Source organism: Fistularia commersonii, chromosome 10 (genome assembly GCF_037954325.1).
Source record: "Fistularia commersonii isolate RoL2024-O1a breed Wild chromosome 10, RoL_Fcom_v1.0, whole genome shotgun sequence".
In the NCBI taxonomy this organism is placed as follows: Eukaryota; Metazoa; Chordata; class Actinopteri; order Syngnathiformes; family Fistulariidae; genus Fistularia; species Fistularia commersonii.
Window position 1 is genome coordinate 1,277,897 of NC_141293.1, and position 22,322 is coordinate 1,300,218.

General features: G+C 40.1%; 1 protein-coding gene across 1 annotated transcript in view; it reads right to left on the reverse strand.

The window, feature by feature from the left end:
* Positions 1 to 22,322, reverse strand: part of LOC147230051 (contactin-associated protein-like 4) — a 164,498-nt gene that overhangs the window by 59,361 nt on the left and 82,815 nt on the right. Inside the window, exons 6-12 of the mRNA XM_086153174.1 lie at positions 20,657 to 20,832; positions 20,455 to 20,574; positions 15,798 to 16,053; positions 12,924 to 13,073; positions 9,545 to 9,716; positions 1,337 to 1,443; positions 294 to 413 (exon numbers count right to left, since the gene is read on the reverse strand). Coding sequence (XP_086009300.1) covers positions 294 to 413; positions 1,337 to 1,443; positions 9,545 to 9,716; positions 12,924 to 13,073; positions 15,798 to 16,053; positions 20,455 to 20,574; positions 20,657 to 20,832 — 1,101 coding nt within the window. The remainder of the gene's footprint in view (positions 1 to 293; positions 414 to 1,336; positions 1,444 to 9,544; positions 9,717 to 12,923; positions 13,074 to 15,797; positions 16,054 to 20,454; positions 20,575 to 20,656; positions 20,833 to 22,322) is intronic.

A 22,322-nucleotide genomic window follows, 5' to 3' on the forward strand; every position in this document is an offset into this window, starting at 1 on the left:
GCTTTAAACACATTTTAACATGAATATATCTTATTTTCTTTGAATTTCCCCAGATTTGTCATGATTTTCAGGTTTTGTTGCAGGATTTTGAAAATGATCACAAAAAATATTATTTTGACCGTTCAATCGTCCATCATTTTTTAAACCTATTTGAACAGAATTGCATCGGTAATAACTCCCATCATGCAAATGATTATTTCTCCTTATGACAGAGGATATGGGATGTTTTGTGATCCCTGCCTTCCCCAGTGTTTACATATATGTGAGGATGCGAGTTAGCTTGTGTTTTTCACCTGTCATGTTGCAGTAAACCAGCTGCGGTTTAATTGGTCCACTGCCATCCACATCGATGTAATAGTATCCTGAGGTGTTGCCACTGTGTTTGTAGGCCTCGCAGGATTGTTCATACACAGCTAGGAGGAAAATAATGAGATCAGCTCCTACCGTCGTATCAACATGGGTCAACAGGAAGGAGGGATGGAGGTCACTCTCTGAAGGAGGACGACGGCAGCTCAGTCTCACGATCACAGCAGAGAGAATCAACCGGGGTTTGATTCCTGCAGTAACATCTCGTCAGGTAAAGTGGAGATAACGATGCAGAAACGTGAGTGAATGAATAAGAAGCCGAGCTTTGATCGGATCGCGATTTCCTCCGCGGTCGTAAAGTCACGCTAGTCCGGCTCGATCTGTAACTTCAGATTTGTACGCTACGCCTTTTTTATTCATCTCCGTTTTTTTATTTCTCGGGTTGAAGCCTCGCGATGCTAACGTTCCTTCGACGTGCTTCGAAAGAAATGTTCAGTACCGAAGCGGTTACGTATAAAAAGGAGACCATCTGTTTATATCTCAAAAAAAACAGGAACATAGAACTGGCGAGTCTTCATCTCACCTTTCGGACGCTTTTGCATTTACCATATTTTCAGTTTGTCAGCCAGAATTTGGAATTCCATAACCTGCATATCTCAATTGTATATTTTATTTGTCTCGTCGGTTTATCCTCGAGCTCAGAGGTCGGCAACTTTTACCACTCAAAAAACATATTTGGAGCTTTTTTGGAATTTAAAATGAAAACGGCATATTAGCTTATTGCCTTTATGCTATGTATAAACAAAATATGTGTTGCATTTTTTTTTTTTTTTTAATCAATAAACAACTGCAGAGAAAATCAAATGACATTTATGCGCGCGATAAAACATTTTGAAGTCCGAAAAAAAAACAACAAAAAAAAAAAAAAACAGCGTTTGGTAGAAGGTTACTTTTAAGCAAAATACTCTGTCTATTTGAGCCCTTCTTGAATTTATGCAAAGAAAAGTTAAAAAAGGTATGTCGGACTTACAGCTATGACAGGTGGCTCCACTGTAGCCGCTGCCGGAACAGTTACAGTGAAAGTTGGTCCAGGATTGAGTGCAGCCGCCGCCGTGCTCGCAGTGATTAGGAGAACACCTGACAGAGGCAAAAACAAGACCTCATTAGCCGCTATTTTAAAACACTCCTAAATACAGCCTAATTAGCATCGCTATAAAAGCAAGGGCCAAATCCTTCAGCCTTATTTTCTTGCTTAGACAATCCGAGGAGATGCTGTTTGAGAATCCAGCTGCTCCGGGTGACACAAATATCACCGCTAAATAATGGACATAAGCTAACGCTGCAGCGGCGTTCTTGCATCCCAGCTTTAAAATCCCGCCGTGCGTCCGTGGACTTGAATCGCAACCCCTGCTGTCCGGTTGACAAGTCACACCGAACATTTCCATTTAGATGAAATACACGGCTCGAAATGTATGGATGTGAAGACTTTCGGGGAACACTGCTTCCCCGCGCACGAAAAAAATTATCTTATAGTAAAAGATTATTCATTTCTAGGGGAAAAAAAACAAAGCTACATTGTTGTTAGCTGTCCATTCCCGCGCAACTGGAATTGGTTTCCTCTCTTGAAGATGTTTCACCTCATCTGAGAGGGTTGTTCAGAAGAAATGAAGAAAAGGAATCAAGTCCAGAAGCCGCAACAAGATTTGAAAATGATTAACCTCCATAGCATAAATTATTGATCATTTCTCTCTCATTATAAGGGAATTTGATCATTTCAAGGCAAATATCCGGATATTTGCTCTTCGGCAGCAGGTCCCAGGGGTGGATGAGGTCCAGCCTGGGTTCCTCGAGGCTCTGGATGCTGTCAGGCTGTCCTGGCTGACTCGCCTCTGCAGCTTTGCGTGGACGTCGGGGACGGCGCCGCTGGACTGGCAGACTAAGGTGGTGATGGGACGGTATGCTCCAACTACAGGAGGAGGTTCACACTCCTCAGCCTCCCAGTGAGGTCTATTCAGTGGTGCTGGAGAAGAGGGTCCCCCGGGTCGTTGAACCGCGGATCCAGGACAAACACTGTGGTTTCGGTCCCGGTCGTGGAATAGTGGACCGGTCGTATACCCTCGAGGGGCCACGGGAGTTCGCCCAACCAGTCTACATGTGTTTTGTGGAAGGCATTCGACCGTACCGGGAGGGCGTTGCCCCGAAAGTATGGAGTACCGAACCCCGTCATACGTGCTGTTCGGTCCCTAAGTGAACGTGCTGAAGCTCGGTTTCGGATTGCCATCTGCAAGTTGGACCTGTTTCTCGTGAGGGTTGGACTCTGACAGGGCTGCCCTTTGTCATCCATTCTGAACTTTTATGGACAGAATTTCCAGGTGCAGCCAGACGTCCGGGAGATCTGGTTTGGTGGCCACGGAGTCGAGTCTCTGCTTTTTGCAGAGGATGTGGTGCTCTTGACTTCATCGGTCCATGATCTCAAGCTCTCGCCAGAACGGTTCGCAGCCGAGTGCGAAGGGGCCGGGATGAAGATCGGCACCTCCACGGGTGGAGTTCCCATTCCGGGTCGGGGAAGAGGTCCAGCCACGAGTTCAAGTATCTGGAGGTCTTGTTCACGAGTGAGGGAAGGATGGAGCTGGAGATGGACAGGAGGATCGGTGCAGCGATGTCAGTCGTGGTGAAGAGGGAGCTGAGCCAGAAGGCGAAGCTGTCAATTTACCGGTGGATCTACATCCCCGCCCTCACCTATGGTCACGAGCTGTGGGTAGTGACCAAAAGAACCAGATCGCGGATACAAGCATCCGAAATGAGTTTCCCCCGCAGGGTGGCCGGATTCTCCCTTAGAGATACGGGAGAAGTCGGGTCCCGGAGGTGGTTGGAATAGAGCTGCTCGGACATCTGGTCAGGATGCCTCCTGGACGAGGAGATGTTCTGGGTACGTCCATCTGGGAGGAGACCACAGGGAAGAGCCAGGACTCGCTGGAGAGACGATGTCTCCAGGCTGGCCTGGGATAGTTTCGGGGTTCCCCCAGAGGAGCTGGACCATGTGGCGGGGGAAAGGGGGGTCTGGACTCCAGATAAGCAATGGAAGATGGATGGATGGATGGATGGATGGATGGATGGATATTCTAATAACAAGGTTACCATGATTGTAGTTACAGTGTTTGGGTGGTCCAAAAATAAATAGGACATGATTGCATCCCACATATGACAGGCAAGCATTTTAAAACACTCAAATTCACTCTCAGACACAAATTAGATTAACGTGATTTCCGGACTATAGAGCGCACCTCAATATAAGCCGCACCGGCTAGCTGGTCGCTAACTCGGGCTTCCTCCTGCGCACTAAAACCGTCAAAGTCGTCTTCTTCGGTGTCGGAGTTGAACGGACTCAGAATTTCGTGACGAGGATAAACGTTTTAGCGGTATGAAGCTCGTTAGCGCCCCCCCCCCCCCCCCCCCCAAAAAAGTGCATATATTAGCCGCAGCGTTGTTTACGTGACAAAAGTCGCGGCTTATCGTCCAAAAAAAAAAATTACAGTAACTTTGCCAGAGATTCATCCTTAATAATTCTCAAGCAAATGATGTGCGCCTCTAATCACGGAAACTTTTCAGGTATTTCTACATACGCTAGAAGCCAGCTCGAGGATGAGCAGCGTTTCATTTCTCGGGATTGAAATAATTCTCTCAATTATCGAGTAAATTGTCCTCCAATATGTGGAAAACGAAGGCCTGCTAACTCGAGGATGCCTGACATGGAACCCTGGACCGGAAGGACTCTGTTTGCATCTTTCAGTGTATAAACAAAATATCTTTCTCGCTTCAAACCAACTTTTTCTACGCTTTTATCCAAACAACATCAAGGTTATTTACACGATGGCCTTTACCAGCACAAAACTCTGATCGATACAAGTGGCAAAGTGGTTAGCACTTCCGCCTCCAAGCAAGAAGGTCCCTAATTTGATTCTGACTGCCGCTTTTCCCGTGGGGAGTTTGAAGCTCTCCGGTCGACTCCGAAATCCCCAAAACATGCATTATTACAAACATCATTTCAACATTCACCCTCCCTTAGGATACCCAGATGATCTTTTCATTGGATAAAACTCAATTTACTGAGCTATGCTATTGTTTTAAAACGTTGCCGGACGGTTGAAAAAGGCTTTTACCCTTCTGTCGCTGCACAACCGTACATCATTTTGTCAAAGAAAATGACATCATAACGGAAAAAATGTTTGAATTAATCCAACGACGTGTCTCATTTTTTAGTCTGCATGTTGACGTGTCCTCGGGCGAAACGCCGAAACTGCATTTACCATCTTTAATATCGATATACAAACGGGTACAAATGTAAATAGCATCGAAACCCATCCGTCGCCGCTTTGCATGTCAAAAACGGTACCGCCCGAAAAGTTCAAATTAAGCTTCGCGATTCGGTGTTTCATTTCATTTCTCTCTTCCCTCAGATTCCACTTTTATTTGACTCCTCTCCTCCGCTCTGTCCTGTATATGAACAAACACAATGTCGTATCCACTCGCTGAACCAAAACCATTTCTTCTTTCTCCCCTTTAAATCACAAAAATCCACATAGAATCACAAAGGTGCTCCAAAGGTCAAGCTTCCGTGTTAATAAAGCCGAGATCAAACTGCCGAAAGAATAGTTGCCCAGCGGTTCAACAAGCTCTTCACAAACACCGAGAAACGGCAAACCTCGATCGGCTTTCGGGCAGGTAAAGAAACAGGCTCTGTTGGTTTGTGTAATAAATTAATAAAAATAAAAAAACACGGCTCTGCATCGTCAACGTGAGAAATCGCCTGCGAATCACCAATCGCGACTCCCGCCCGATAAATATTTGCCTTTGGAGGCGCCGCAAGCGCATTTATCACAACGTTGGTGTTGTTGTTGTTGTTGCAAAATGCTTTATCGCTGCTGATTCAGCAACGCATTCTCAGCATTGTGAACACCGTTATCTGATGGCAAACAAGTTCTGTATATTTATCTTTGGATAAAGGACGTTATGGGGGAGGAAGCGGGAGCTTTATGATACTAAAACTTGATAAATTGCAACTTTGCTGCACATCCAGAGAGCTATTACCTTTTCCAATCATTGATAAGTCATGCGTCGAACTCTTGGCGCTAATTTTTAGACATTTAAAATCATCCGCTTTCAGCACAACGTATGAAAGATGTCAACTGTGGGTTTTTAAGAATTTTTCAGTTTCTATAAACTTTGTTTTTTATACTGTATGTTTGCTCAGGTGAGGAAAAACACCTGGGACGTGGAATAGTGGTGCTTTTGAAACGTAATCTTACTCAAAAGCATTCCAGATCAAAAAGATCAACAGGTTTTTTTTTTTTATTTTTGTTGTTTTTAATTGAATAAAACTCATCCTTTACGGTTTTAATCTGTTTTTTTTTTTTTTTTTCCAAGATGGCGCTGGAAGACGGCAGCTCCTCTTATCTGTTACTCTATAAATTATTTTCACGAGTTATTTATTTACTTGTCAAAAATTAAAATGTATCACGACCGAACTCTGCCATCTTCCTTATCCTTGTTGGTCCAGCTCGCACACATCCTGCCTATTTTTATTTATTTTATTCATCGCTATTGTCACTATTTAGTTCTAGTTGTGTATTTTTCACTGTTTCTTTATGTTGTCCATTATTATCCCTGATGATGTTGTTGCCGCTTTCTATTTATTCATAGAAGTCTTGCTATCGTCTATCTTTCTATTTATATTCATATTTATTTTCCTTTTTTGAATTTTTTTTTTGGGGGGGCATAACTGTTGCGCTGCTGTGAAAAAAGAAATTTCCCCAATGGGGATCAATAAAGTTTATCTTATACTGGCTGTGTAGAGAATAAAATGTCTGGTCATTGTGTGAGAAGATATGTAATAATAATAATAATAATAATAATACATACGATTTGTATAGCGCTTTTCAAGGTACACAAAGACGCTTTACAAGTTGACGACAGAAAAAAATATGTATAACATATTTATATATATTAGCCCTGTTTGTTTTGTTTTTTTTGCAAGCAGGTGTCAAGACATGACCTGAGCAGATGTTGCAATAATATTTTTGTTTACTTGCAGTTCCCAAACATCGGACAAGACACTGAAAACTAGGAAATTAATAAAATAAAATAAAGCCCCATTGGCAATAAGACAGAATGAGTCTGAAGCTCCTGCAGGTAAAGACCAGACCACGTTACAACTTGATCACAATCATTTTAAAAAAGCAATTCTCGATCTCAGCGTGTCAGTAAAGTTGATATCATTCCATAAGTTGTTGTTTTCAGCATTGAAAAAAAAATGCAAAAACTAAACCGCGTTGAGTTGTATCCATATAATGTTTGAAATAAAAAGGGTTGAGTGGTGAAAATTATATATTTTTTCATCATAACTCTAAACTGCAGTAAATAAACAGATATCTAGAGATATTGAATAGATGATCGAACAGATGCGTGTATTTATTTCTTTTTATTTCGTTGACACGGTCGACTAGAACCAGAAGGACTCAACAAGGACGCAAAACAATACGTACAAGAAATATCACTTTGCAATTAGACGACCCTTTTTGTGAACGTTTTCTAAAAAAAAAACGAATCGAGAGCATTGGCGGTATCGCGGGAATACAGAATATCGCGGTTGTCTTTCTTTGAGCGCCGACCGCCTCGTGTCACAAATAAATGACTCTGTCAAAATACAATCAAAGAAGAGAAAAATTACATTTCACTCCCACAAAGGTTACGACTCATGCTATATGAAGATGAATGACAAAAACAATAAACACAGCGCCGAGGAAATATAAGAATGTAATTACCCTCTGACTGATCATTCAGACTTCTGTTAGAACAAGCGAGCTTCGATATACGGCGGTTTCACAAACAGGTCGTTTAATCTTTACTGCTGTGGCTGAATGGCACATGTTTGCTTTATTTCTAATTCCAAATGTCATCCTGTGTTTATTTTTGCTTTGCGACATTGACAAATACCCCGTTCCGGGTGTTATTTATTAGTTTTTTTTTTTTTTTAATTTTCCTTTTCATGATACTTTTGCTCAAAGTCTTGCCCTGCGTGCAAAATGTACAATACTAAATACATTTATAGACCGATGTAGTAGGAAAAAAAAGAAGAAAAATTAGATAAAGAGTTTATGTCTGAATTTTGACACTAAAACAGCTGTTTAATTATACCGAACTTTTAGTTTAATTAAACGGGAAAAACCTCCTCCGAATGTTTATTCAAAATCTGTCGAGAACCGATGAAATGTGTATCTGTCATATTTTTTCCCAGAAACAACAGTTGCTGAGATTTCCAATAAGAAGTGACAAACTGCGATTTCTTTTATTATCCTCTCTACGGGTAATTTTGTTAACACATCCCATCTGGCAAATAATAGAACTCAAGAACATATCAAATTGATAGCATTAATGCTTTGTCATTTGCGCTTCGTTTATTACTACAATCCTGTTTTGTCTTATCTTACTTGAAAAGTTAATAAGGTGCAAGAAATTAAGAAATATATGTGAAGATGCCTCTCAAATCTTCTCAGGGGATGAGATTCTTCTCCCTCACTGTCATTTATCATCTCACCATCAAATAATCATTTACTAATGTTGTTTTCTTGGAAGATGTAAGGCGCAAAATTGAAAAGTCTTCAAAAAAAAAAATTAAAATAAAGGTTAAGATTTGTTGAATTTCACTAGATTTCAAAAATGCAATGTTCTTGCAGTGTTGGAGGTGTAGGGGTTTCCACAACTAAAGTTTAGAAATCCAATACAATTAAAATGAATCAGGATTTGAAATGACAAAGTACAAATGAGCGTTATTCGATTGTTTGCAGATGACACTGTGATCTGTAGGAGGAACATCTAGAGAGGTGGAGGTTTGATCTGGAAAGGAGAGGAACGAAGGTTAGAGGTTAGGAAAGGGTGAATATATGGGTAGATGGACGCTGGAATTGGAGGTCGAGAATAAACTTGGGCATTTTACGGCATCCGGCCCGCCAAAGTATTTTCTTGGAATATTTTAACAAATATTTTCAATCCATATTCAATTTAGAAACTCCTTTTTTTACCTTTTGTTTAATTTTATACAGACGATTACATACAAAATAATGTTGCTACATTTAGATGATCATTCATGATTTTAAAGTTGAAAAAAAAAAAAAGGCCCAAAATTTAAATATTTAAATTGAAATTTTCATTTTGTTCAATTTAAATGATACCCAGTTGGAACACGCGCAAAAAATTAAAAAAAAAAAAAAAGAAAAAATGTCCCGCCAGCCTTTTCGTTTAATTTCATTCAGACGATGACATACCAAATAATGTCGGTACATTTAGATGATCATTCATGATTTTAAAGCTGAAAAACAAAAAGCTCCAAAATTTAAATATTTAATTTGAAATTTTCATTTTGTTCAATTTAAATGATACCTAGCTGGAACACGCGCAAAAAATAAAAAAATAAAAAAAAAAAAAGAGAAAAAATGTCCCGCCAGCCCTTTCGTTTAATTTCATATAGACGATTACATACGAAATAATGTCGGTACATTTCAGGATTTTAAAGCTGAAAAAAAGGCCCAAAATTTAAATATTTAAATTGAAATTTTCATTTTGTTCAATTTAAATGATACCCAGTTGGAACGCGCGCAAAAAATTGAAAAAAAAAAAAAAAGAAAAAGAAAAAATGTCCCGCCAGCCCTTTCGTTTAATTTCATACAGACGATTACATACCAAATAATGTCGGTACATTTAGATGATCATTCATGATTTTAAAGCTGGAAAAAGGCCCAAAATTTAAATATTTAAATTGAAATTTTCATTTTGTTCAATTTAAATGATACCTAGTTGGAACGCGAGTAAAAAATTGAAAAAAAAAAAAGAAAAAGAAAAATCCCGCCAGCCAAAATAATTGCCCACCTCTGGTCCAGAAGCTTGTTGGACGTGGTGAGAGATGATATGAAGGTTAGATGGAGAAGATGCGACCCCTGAAGGGAGAAGCCCAAAGCAGAGGAAACGATGCTCCCCTCCAGTTGGTTGATTATTAATGAAAGTCAACTACTGCATGAGTGGGTGGACGCTTGAGCTAACAGAAAACACCGAAGATACCGACCACCTGGAGGGGAAGCTGTTCCTCACCGATCTATTCGCAGGCGGTTCGTCGACGTTTCTCACCGTCAAACCTTCGCGTAAAGCAACGACGCGATGAAACGAGAGAGGTTTCGCCGACACCGACCTGTCGATGATGCCGCACATATCAATTTGGAGCTGGCTGTGCTTCCCCAGCAGTCTTTGCTGCACCTTGATCAGATCCACGGGCTGGTTGTCGACAGCCAGGAGGCGCATGCAGCCCTGGAAAATGTCGAAGGGATTTTGACATTCCTGGCTGTCAACCTCAGCGGGGCAACCTGGAGAAAAAAACAAATAAATAAACAAAAAAAATAGGATTTCTGCAGAATAGTGACATGTTCCGATGATAAGGTTATACCGCGTTGTCGGAGTTACAGTGGAACTTTTAGTTTTTGTGCATCTTTATATTGTTTTGTTTTTCCGCCAACGAAATGCCATTCTCCGTTTGCGTTTTGCAAAACATTTTATCGTCCGTTTCGTCGCTCTTATTCTCAATAATAAAGATCCTGTCGCCGCGATTCTTACGTGGCAGATGTTTAGCGAGAGTTCTATTGTGATCTGACAACTTTTAAACTTATCCATTATGAATTATTGACTTATAAAAGGCCTCCATCTGAGGGGGGGGAAACGGTGAGACCTTGTGGTAAATAATAACCGGGCACATTTGTGATAAATAATACGCACTAATAAAAAGTATAAAGCAATCAAAGACATGTCTGTACTTCAATTTTGTTAGAGAGAAAAGATAAACAAGATCAAAATTCAAGGTAAGGCAGGAGGAGGGCCTCAAGAGAATTAAATAAGAATAAAAAGGAAAAGGGAAATGAAAGATACGAGGGATGTAGACAGAAAAGTAGATACATATAAATCAATGAAAGATATCAAAGGGAAAATGTAAAGAAGAAAAAAAAAAACACCGACATGTTGTTTATTCTAAAACGATATTGAAAATCGCAAACTAAGAGATCACTTGAGTAGATTATATGTTTAACAGAAAGATGTTGGCGCTCATTCATTTCTTTACTGACACATACAGGACATCAAACTCCATATCCTTTCAAAACCCTAGTATTAAAAAAAAAAAAAAAAAAAAAAAAAGGTTTACAGCAATGTGTAATTTAAAAACAAAAGTAATTTTGTGTAACCCCGAAGATCCAATATATCAAATGTTCTCATATCCTGTTTGTTCTAGTTTCAGCCCCTGAGAAACACCAGAATCAATTCTAGGGGAGGAAGAAACACGGTCAACAACGGAGGGAAAATAATAATAACTTTATGTCTCACAAAAAGTCAGAACTGGCTCTGCGCTGTTTGATACTTGGAGTTAAATACTTGCAAGAGTTCACGTTGATATTTCCACTTTTAAAGAAAGTTTAATGCGATATATTACGTATATTAAGCACAAGCACAATAGGTAGGAAATACCAAATATATATTAAAAAAGTAATAATTTCTGTATGCTATCACACTCAGCTAGCAGAGCTCAACATCTACACAACAATACGACCTGTCCAATGATTATTTCTAATTAGCAGTTTAATTTAAAAGGGTGCCCGACATTGAGCCCTGAGGAACCCCACAGTTCTTTCTGGGAGAGCAAAATAAGATGTTGCATGGGTCTTCTGGTAAAAAAACGATAATAAAAACGGTTCCGGGTTCGAGTCCCGCAGGAGTTATGAAGCCGCAGAACTACAACACGGCAATTATTAGGCACGTTGTATTTTTGCGGATTTGTTTTGTTGTTGTACAACTCCAGTGCTCTTGGTCAATCCAGAAGGTTAACAATCCCTCAAACTTGAACATTTCAGTAGCAAAAGTGAAATTTGTTTTATCTTTTCGATAACAGTCACAAGCCTTTCATTCACAGCCGGTCATTTTTCTTTTATCTGGTCAGAATCAACTTTTTGTGCAGCTGCAACCGCAGCCTCCCAGACACTCTTCAGAGATGAACTGTTTTAGCTTCACTGGAAATGTCCTGCTTAAGAAGGGCACCAAAGTTCTCGATAGGGTTTAAGTCCGGTGAATCAGGCGGCCGTGTCGTTAGTTTTCAATCTTTAAGGCCTTTAAGCGACGGCGTGGACGGTTTGATGCTTGTGAAGGAACGTTGGCTTGCAGGAAAATCAGTCCTCTTAAAAGACGCAGCCTTTCCCTGAACCGCCGCTTGAAGAAAGCGTCTTCTAAAAATTGGCGGCAGGTTTGAGAGTTGAGCTGGAGTCCATTTTCAACCCGAAAAGGTCCAACTAGCTCAACTGGAATGATACCTGGCCGAACCCGACCTCGGATCTTCTCGAATCTCAAATCTTTGGCGTTTCATTTGCGTCTTTTCTTTGACACGTTTCTTGCGACCCTGTTGACTCTTTGCAACAAAACATGTGATGGTTCTGTGGTCGCGCCCCGATATCTTAGATATCTCAAGAGCTCCGCATCCCTCTGAAAGACTTTTTACAATTTTTGGCTCTTCAGAGTCACTTAAATCTCTATTTTGGCCCATTTTTCCCGAGAAGAATCTGCCTAATAACTGTTCGCCTTGATGCCGGGTGTTGATCTCCTATACCAGTGGTTCTTAACCTGGGTTCGATGGAACCCCAGGGGTTCGGCGGGTCAGTCTCAGGGGTTCGGCGGAGGTCAAGACACACATTGGTGATGACATCACCGGCCGCAGGTGATCACGCTACATAGCTCGGCCTATCCGTGCTGCGGGGATTTTGGCGCGATCGGTTGTTGTAACTTGTGACTGTCGTGATGGTACGTCATGTGATTTCTTTCTTCATATTTGAATCCCTTCATACTAATTATGTCGGGCAAAAAAAGAAAGCGGTCGGAAGAACACGTACAATACGGATTCACACGTATGACGGAACGCGATTGGAATCGATGTCCTAACCGCATGATTTGCAAAGACAAGATGAGCAATTCTAGTCCGGCACCGGCAAAACTAAGGGAAGGGTTCCTTCAGCTGCATGGAGATGGGAGCTACAAGAACATAGCGCTTGCTGGATTCAAGGTGAAGGGAGCCAGATTCCATGAAAAGGCTCCTCCGCCTGTTCTTTGTACCCATCGACGAAACGATCCTCCATCCAATAAAGAAGGGTTCGGTGAATGCGCGTGTAAAACAGGTGGGGTTCAGAACCTCCAACAAGGTTAAGAACCACTGTCCTACACCCTTGAATATGCATTCAATCCAAAACGCATTCACGTTCATCCAGCTTGGAGTTGGGAATTCTGGATAAAATGATGATACGGTCAAAAACGTGCCTCATAATTGTGTAATAATCAATGGAGCACATTGATTCTTATGTCAATATAAAGTGCTTTCAGCTCCAAAAACATACATGACGATACAAGCAGGAGTAGAAGAAGAAAAACAGTGCAACACAATACCGACTGAAAATCTAGACTCTTATTACATCGACGCTATTAATACCGTGCTTTATTTTTCTGCCGTGAACTGTCCAAAAATACACGGTGAAAAATGAACGTCTTACCACCAAAGAAAAGTTGGCTTCCCACAGCGACAGGAAATGTAAGGCTGGCGTGAGCGACGCCTCCCTCTTCATTATCCACTGCCAAGGTCAGGCGACTTCTCCTGAAGCTCAGCTCCACCAAATGCCACTGGCCGTCATTCAGATCAGAACCTGGGGGGGGATTTTAGTTATTAAAATGAATGCATGGCAAATAAAATACTTCATATGATAATAGAAAAGAGAGGAAAGATTACATGGATCATTGTTTACCCTGCAGACTCTCGCACGTCATCTAAAAAAAGACAACTTTGTGGATCAAGTTTCGTGAACGTTTTGGGGTTTTTTTCCAATTCCAAACTGGTTTCCAAGCAGGGTAAGACGTACGGATGATGATAAATGACCGAGCGTCTCAGGATGTTGACGTTATTGTTCTCCGAATCGAGAATTCTGAGAAAAGTATTATTTTTGTTGACACTAATCAGGTTTCAATAAGCAGAGAAATTAAAAATGTTCACCAAAGATTCTGAGGATATTCATGTGCCATCTTTTAATTGCCTCTATATTTATTGATAAAGAATAATGTAATACTTGTTTACTTTATATAGTATATCATATATATATATGTGTATTATATAATTGTTATGCTGCTGTGAGAAAAGAATTTCCCATATGGGAATCAAGAAAGCACATCTTTTTTTATCTTTTCTTATCTGATGCCAGTATATTCAGTGATGATTGGCAGTGTTTCTTTTTTATTCTCATTATTTTTTCCCCCTATTGTGATCACATTGTTATAAATTGAGAATTCTACAGCTTTTGACACAGCAAGAAGCTTCCCGGTTCATTCTGCATGATCTCCCTGTGACTTCCTGACTTTTTCGCCGCCTTCTTGCTTTTTCCCTCGGATAAAACCCGCACTGGGTTGCAAGTCGGGATGGGTCTCAACCAGGGGCTTTAGGTTTGTTAAAATAAATCTTAAAAAAAAAAAAAAAAAGATTCTCTGCGTCAGCCTGTAAAATTAAATCAATATTTTCTTTCCATGTTTCATTTAGACGTTTCACGATTTCTGATTCACGCCCGTTAGATGAATCCATTTGTCAAACTGGGAGGAAATAAACGCAAACTGACTGTCTGTAATAATTCCTGGATGGTAGTTTAACGGTCGGAACACTTAGTTTGTTTCCCGTTACAGAAAATATCCAACATTTTGAAATATTTCCGCACGTAGAACAAGACGCTTCCATCCACTTCATATACCTCCTGTTGCTACTGTCAGTAAGCAGGGTTTTGCAATATTTACAATGTAAATTAGGGTGCAGAAGTGGACATTGTGGACACCTACAAGAACCTGGGTGTCCACTTGGACAATAAACTGGACTGGACCTTGAACACCAATGCCATCTTGAAGAAGGGTCAGAGCCGCCTGTTCTTCCTCAGGAGGCTCAGATCTTTCAACGTCTGCAGGACCATGCTGCAGATGTTTTACCACTCGCTGGTGTCCAGCGTCATCTTCTACGCTGTTGTGTGCTGGGCAGCAGGCTCAGGAGAGCTGATGCTAACAGACTCAACAAGCTCATCAGGAGAGCTGGATCTGTCCTGGAGTGGAGCTGGAGTCTGTGGTGAAGGTGTCAGAGAAGCTCCTCAGTATCATGGACAACGTCCATCACCCCCTGCATGGACACTGACGTCCTGTCAGAGCTCTTTCAGTCATAGACTGATACCACCAAGGAGCTCCACTGAACGCCACAGGAGGTCTTTCCTACCTGAGGCTATCAGACTTTTTAATTCCTCTTCCTTCAGCCGCAGGGAATCTTCAAATCTTTGCAGTTAACAGTTAACAGTTAAGACAATTTATATCTCATTGTATTTCTTATTCTCCCTCCTTCCTACTATTATCTATTATTGTTATGTTTTTGCTTGAAACTCTGGCACAACAATGTCCTTCGGGATAAATAAAGTTGTTCTCATCTCATCTCATAAATAAAGTGCTTTTGTGTTCAGAGAGATGATGTTTGCGCGTCAGGAAATGCATCGCCACAAAACTTCAGGGCGAAGGCCTGTTGAGCCGCATTTTGTAATAAATGTCCAAAATGTAATAATGTTTTCATTTCATTTTGTAACAAAGCTGCATTTTGTAATAAACTGCCCCAACGCATTTTGTAATAAATTTTGCCGCATTACGTAATAAGTTATTACATTTTGAGAAGATTATTACAAAATGCACTTGCAACTTTTTTATTCTCTAGGAAATGTAATAACATGGAATTTATAGAATATTCTCTGTTAATGCAACCTTTGAATAGTGTACTGATAGTAATTGCTAAGTGCAGCTACTAGGCTAATACAGTGATGCTAATAAGACACTTTACTAAGACACTTAAGACACTTATAGTTTTATCACTGCTTACTAAGACACTTTATAGTTTCACTGAGACACTTTATAGTTTATAGTTTATTTTTATTTCTAATTCTGCCTTTCTTTTATTATTTATTACTGTTATATTTTCTGTAACTCTGGCACTGCAATTTCCTTCGGGATTAATAAAGTTGTTCTTATTCTTATTCTTATTCTTAATAGGCCTAGCTTTTACAAATACTTTAAAATTAAATGAAATACAATTAACAAACAAATAAACTATGCTTTAGAATTGTTATTACATAATGCACCATGTTATGACATTTCCTAGAGACTAAAAAAGTTGCAAGTGCATTTTGTAATAATCTTCTCAATATGTAATAACTTATTACATAATGCGGCCAAATTGATTACAAAATGCGTCTTTATTACAAAATGAAATGAAAAAGTAATTCCATTTTGGACGTTTATTAAAAAATGCACCGTTACTACAAAATGCGGCTCAACAAGGCCGTACCCGATGTGTTTCGGACACCGACCTGCTCCGAGCTCCAGATGCGTCTTGCCGGCTTTTTGAACCTGCAGTCTCAGTCCGGCTTCACTCAGGTACAACCGGGTCGCACCCGCTTTCTGCGGGAGGTCAAAGGTCAGCAGAAGCCCGGCCCTGTTCCACGTCCGAAACTGGAACCTCACGGAGGAAAAACCCGTCGTCGCCGGCAACCAGAGGAAGCTTCGGGGTCCCGGGAACGTCACGGCGACGGAGTCGAGCTCGGCGCAGGAAAAGGATATATTGCCCTGAGCGAGAGCGGGAGGAGACGGAGGACAGAAAAACAAATTACCGCCCAGACAACTCAACGGAACACAAGAATATTTATTAGTCGCTGAGATCACATTGCTGGGAGCTGGTGTCACAGACGTCTCATCAGCAAGTCTCCTTGAGAATAAAAGCCAGCTCAGCTTGGAAACGGGGAGACGAGGTTTATGAATGTGAATAAAACCATAAAGATATCTCTGTTGCTCCACGCAGGTCTGAGGCTGCGGCCGTGATGTAGCGCCGCCTCGAACCCGGCTGGAAATATCCCGACCGCCGCCTTCAAAAGGCGGCGGAAACCTTGATCCAGTCCGACGACGAGTTGCCGAATGAGTCGGCTCGACAGAAAGGAAAATAATCAGGAAATGGAAAGGGAATTAAAAAGGATGGCGCTGTGGCGCAGCGGTTAGCGCGTTAGCTAACAGGAAGAAGGGTCCAACAGCCGATATTCTAAAAGCAAAGTAAAGTAAACGTTGGGTTACTTAATCAATCAAAAGCCCCTCCATGACACGAATCGACATACAAGTCCTGAAACATCTTCGTGTGTTGCTGAAGGCTTCGCTTTGCTTGTTTTTCTTTGGTCAATGTGCAAAAAAAAAAAAAAAAAAATGGAAATATACGACAGCGATAGCAATCTTGCGTGCGAATCTCTTCTTCGGTCATTTACGCTGATGAGAAAACAACGCGTAAATGACCGGCGCCGCTTTCCGGTCGGGTCGGTCCGCTTATAATTACGGTGGAATCATCGGTGGATGCGAAAGACAATGATGAAAAAATGTTACTTTAGTATTTAATGACACATTGTAATGACCTTGTCTGCTTTATTAACCAATAGAGGCAGAAGTCGGTTAATTTCCCTGTGGTTCTGCATGGGTGCTAACAAGTAGTTAGGGACTGCATACACAAACACCAGGACTAACATGTTGCCTGTGGGGTTTTGTGCAGATGGAAAGACTTAGAGAGACTACATGATATTAGATAAGGTGAAAGTGACAGCGATTTTAAAGGATAATAAAGAACTGGATATGGAATTTTGGACTATTTTGGAGCCACTGGACATCTGAAACAAGTGATTCACTCGTGTGTGATCATTGTTTGTTTATAAGACGGCAGCGGGAACTTGAAATGTCTTCTTTACTGGTGGAAAGTATTTGTATGTTATAGACAATAAAACAATCCAACTGAGCGCGAACTGAGTTGCAACTTATCGTCTATAATAATAAAGACTATTGCACATCTGGGAAATGAGAGCTGGGATCTTTCAGAGGAACGAGTGTTTCTGTTGTTGGATAAATCCAATGAAGATTTCCAAGGAAAACAATGTTAACAAACCAATGTTGAAAAGAACATGCTGATGATTACATCACATAGAACTGCCATACATAGATAAATCAATATTCAAATTTTCAAATACATAATACACACACGCACACACAGATATATCTATATATACATGTGTATACACACATTCCCCACAGATTTGTGTGTGTGTGTGTGCGTATATATATATATATATATATATATATATATATAATGTGTGTATATATATGTACATACATACATACATATATGTGTATATGTTCACAAACACACATAACCAGTATATATATATATATATATATATATATATATATATATATATGTGTGTGTGTGTGTGTGTGTGTGTGTGTGTACACACACACATTCCCTGTGGATCCGTGTGTGTGTGTGTATGTGTATATATATGATGTGTGCATATAGATGTTTGTACATACATATATATGTGTATATGTACACACACACACACACACACACACACACACATATATATACATATATATATATATATATATATATATATGGCCTAGCTTTTACAATACAATTTAGGCCTATACAATACATGTATTGTACATGTATTGTATAGATCTATCTATCTATCTATCTATCTATCTATCTATCTATCTATCTATCTATCTATCTATCTATCTATCTATCTATCCATAGATATATATATACATGCATATATGCCTGTAAATTTTGCATATATATATACATACAACACACACACACACACACACACACACACACACATATATATACCGTGATTCTTGCATATAAGCCACTACTTTTTCTCCCGCTTTGAGAGCCGGGTCTTTTCCATGATGCGGCTCATTTATGGATTTCTATAAAGTATCTTCCAGTATCTTCCTTCTGCCACCAACGTCAACACCAGGGAGCAGAGCTGCTGCACGCCAGTGGAAATAAAGCATTTGCGTTATGTACCGGTAGCTGTAGATGTTACCCTTATTTATTTATATAAACGTTTAAAAAAAAAAAGAAAAAAATAAATCCTGTAATATCTTTCTGCGTTAATACCTCATGTTTCCCATGTTTATAGCCAAGTGCAGCTTATTTATGTACAATTTATTTGTTCTTTCATAAGTTATATAAAAGGTGCGCTACATTGTCTGTAATTGAAGATATAAGTATAGATATATGTATATGTTTAAATACAAGTTTTTTCTGAAAATTTGATTTTTATATATTTTCTAATTACATATTGATTTATTTATATATACAGATCGATATGAAACTGGTACAACTGATCTTTATCGTGTAAAACCGCTGATGTTAATCCAATATTTGTGTTTGTTTAATAAGATCATTTTAATCACAAATAGAAAGGAAAAAAAAAAGGACGTTTCAAAGACAGACGCCGATATTCAGAGAGCCTAAAAATGCACATGTATATCTGTTTGTTCTCTTAATTATCTGTTCACAAATTCAGTTAAGTTCTCCAGAGGTTATCTTCTCCTCCTTCTGAATCTTGTTTCCCTGTTTTAGTGCAATTTAAGTGATACAAAAACTGTTTGTCTCTGTTTGTTTATCTTGGAAATGTGTCTTGCCCCTGCATTATTAGTGCTAGTCTGAGGAAAAGATAATTGTTAAGAGTTCAAAGTTTATAAACAGACCTTTATTTGATGACCCTTGGGTGTTTGACAAATGCCGAACTGAATATTATTAGAATAAATTCAACTCAAATAAAAAAAAAGAACACAAAATTTCCACTAGCCACTGGGGCAGCAACTAAAATAATGATTAAAAAAAAAAAGAATTTGGCCAAACAAAGCGGAAGAGCATCAAGAAACCATTTGACTCATTGTATTTTTCCACCCCGCTTGTAGTTTTTAATTTGATCTAATTCTTACTTGTTTCGAGTTTTATCTACTGCTTCCGTACTGTCTTTAATTTAATCACATTTGCACCTGTTTTTAGTTTATCGACTGTTTTTTTTAATTTGTACTGCCAATTGTACTTGTTTTCAGATCTATCCATCCCCTTGTACTTTTTAAATTGAACTCATTTTTTACTTGTTTCGAGTTTTATCTACTGCTTCCGTACTGTCTTTAATTTAATCTCATTTTCACCTGTTTTAGTTTATCTCCTGTTTTTTATTTTGATCTCATTTTATTGTTGTGCTGTGCTCTGCTTTGCTTGTAAACTTGTCGACCCTGAAAATGTGGGAGACCTCAGTGGTCTTACAAGTATAAATAAAGGTTACTATTATTATCATTATTATTATTATTATTTCAGGTCATTTGGTGGTATGTTATGAGGCTAAAAATTAAAACAAAATGAAAAAAATAACCAGCAAGTTTGATTTAATCACCTAAAACGTCACTGACATCACCGAGCGTCTGTTTGGCCAAACCGCTTCCACCTAGCGAGTTGACCTAGCTTCGATTTCCCCAACAAGAGGCCGTCGGCAGGACAGGGGACAAGGTCAATCCAAGGTTACAGAATAAAGAAATGGTTTAATGTGTCCAAACTCCAACTTTAACAAAAATAAAAACCCAAATACAAACCAGCATTAGATAAAGTGCTGTTGAGCAAGATGCTAACCCGTCCTCTGGCGCTGCGAAGCGGCTGCCGACTGCTGGTGGTTCATCCGCGATGGATTAAACGCATAGAACTCATTTCCCCTCCAGGGATAAAGAAATTATAATTGATTGAATAAATAAATTAGGCTCTCAGCCTTTGCATCGACATGGAAACAGCAGAAAAGCAGCGGCGACAGAACAGGACGCTAATAAATCTGTATTTGTGAAGTGAAATCATCACCCGACTGGTCTTTTTGAAAGTAGTTAAATCAAGTTCAAAGTTCATTACAGTTTCATTCAATCCTTTGAGCAGGAAGCGTGAAGCGGCTGGAGTCTAAAGCAGGTTAATACACCGACTTAATTAACACCAGCCAATGGATGGCGAGGAGACAAATCAGCTTAGCGGAGTGACTGCGCCAACCGGTCGCCGTGCAGAAATAGAGCGAAGCCGACGGAACTAAGCCAACGTGCCACCTGATGATAATTCGTTGACGGTTGAGAATAGCTTGTTCGCTAACAGCCTACCTGGATGGTTACTTGCTGGCGGTCGTGTTTCGCCAGTTCTATCAGCTCGACATCGTTGAACGCCAGGTTTTCCATGCAGCCGTGGAAGTTTCGCCGCGTGTCGACGCCCCCGAAAGTCAGCTGCACGACGACAAAAACACCGAGTAAAGTCAACGCGAGGCCATTTCGGACGCTCTCGCCGCGGGAACGTCAAAATCCCCACCTGTTCGGCGTCCCAGCGGGTGAACTTCGCGGGAAGGTTGACTCTCTGAGTGTGTTTGTCCACGGTGATGTTGAGGTCGGAGTCGTGTCGCGACACGGCGACGTAGTGCCAGTGCTGGTCGTCCAACAGGCTGCCGAGAGACGCCAGAAGACGGGCCTCCGGAGACGAAGGCCGACCTGAAAAAGGAGAAACGTTGCCGAGATCTGAGTGATTTAGACGGGATGTGAAAAAGGAGGGCGTGGAAAATGAACGGAGACGATACGACCGCGTCTTCGGGTGAAAGCCGAGGAGAGAAATTACAGCAATGAGACTCAAGATGAAGAGAATAAAAGATGCCGTTCGTTCGGGAGGAAAAGACGGAGAGAAAAGACGGGGAAAAAAAGGTCAGAACACGACTGAAGGCTGATCACAGAAATGACACGGCAGCTATAATTAACACGTCGTAACAAAGTCTGTTGAAAAAGGATTCGGGCAAAAGAAATTAAGAAGGATAACGCCTTGAGACGCAGAAACACAGACGAAGAAAGTCAAAGCGAGGATTCTGGGATCAATGGAGAAGGAAGTCTCAGACCGCTTGCATAACCACTGTGTAAATCTGTCTTCTTATTTTAATACAAAATAAAGGGAACACTGAAATAACACATCCTAGATCTGAATGAATGAAATATTCCGGTTAAATACTTTGTTCTTCACACGGTTGAATGTACCGACAACAAAATCACACAAAGATGATGAAGGGAATTTGGATTTGGAGTCGCACATTTAAAATGTAAGTGTTAAAACACACTCCAGGCTGACGTCGTGTCCGAAAAACGAGTCCAAATCAATCGGCGTTGCTTCCCAAGTGGACACTTTGATTTCACACGAGTGCGATTGACCTGGAGCGGTATATATTTATAAATATGTTATATAAAAACCTGGAACAGATGCTCTGATTATCCTGGATTTATTAAAAGCAAAAGCAGAGACACGAACGGAAAGACGAACCACAAATCATCCAGTGGTAGAAAATGAACAAGAAGGATGTTAATTTTACTTGAAACTCTGGCACAACAATTTCCTTCGTGATAAATAAAGTTGTTTTCATAAAGTGGATCGCAAGAGAAGCCGGATTAGCAAGATACGTAGCTCAAAAAAAAAAATATCCCAAATTCAAAAAGTCAAATTAAGGCCAGTTTCAAATCCAGCGAAAGTTAGCATTTCACCATCGCGGTTGTGACAGAAAAGCTTCAAGCGGATCCAGCGGGAAAATGCAATTTTATGCATATGAAATATGTATATAACCTATTTGAACGTCTTAATTCTGACCCGATACCGTTTGTTTTGTTTTGTTTTGCAGGAGCTGCTCAGCCTCTTTCACCTGACTGAATACTGTCATTCTGCAGCTGCAAGAAGAGCAGCGGCGTCGTATCTGCGATATAAAAACCTGGAACAGATTCTCTGATTATCCTGGATTTATTAAAAGCACAAGCAGAGACACGAACGGAAAGACGAACCACAACTCATCCAGTGGTAGCGGGAGAAAATGAACGAGAAGGATGTTAATAAAGTGGATCGCAAGAGAAGCGGGATGAGCAAGACACATAGCGAATAAAAAAATAAAAAATAAAAAAAATCTCAAATTCAAAAAGTCAAATTAAGGCCAGTTTCAAATCCAGCGAAAGTT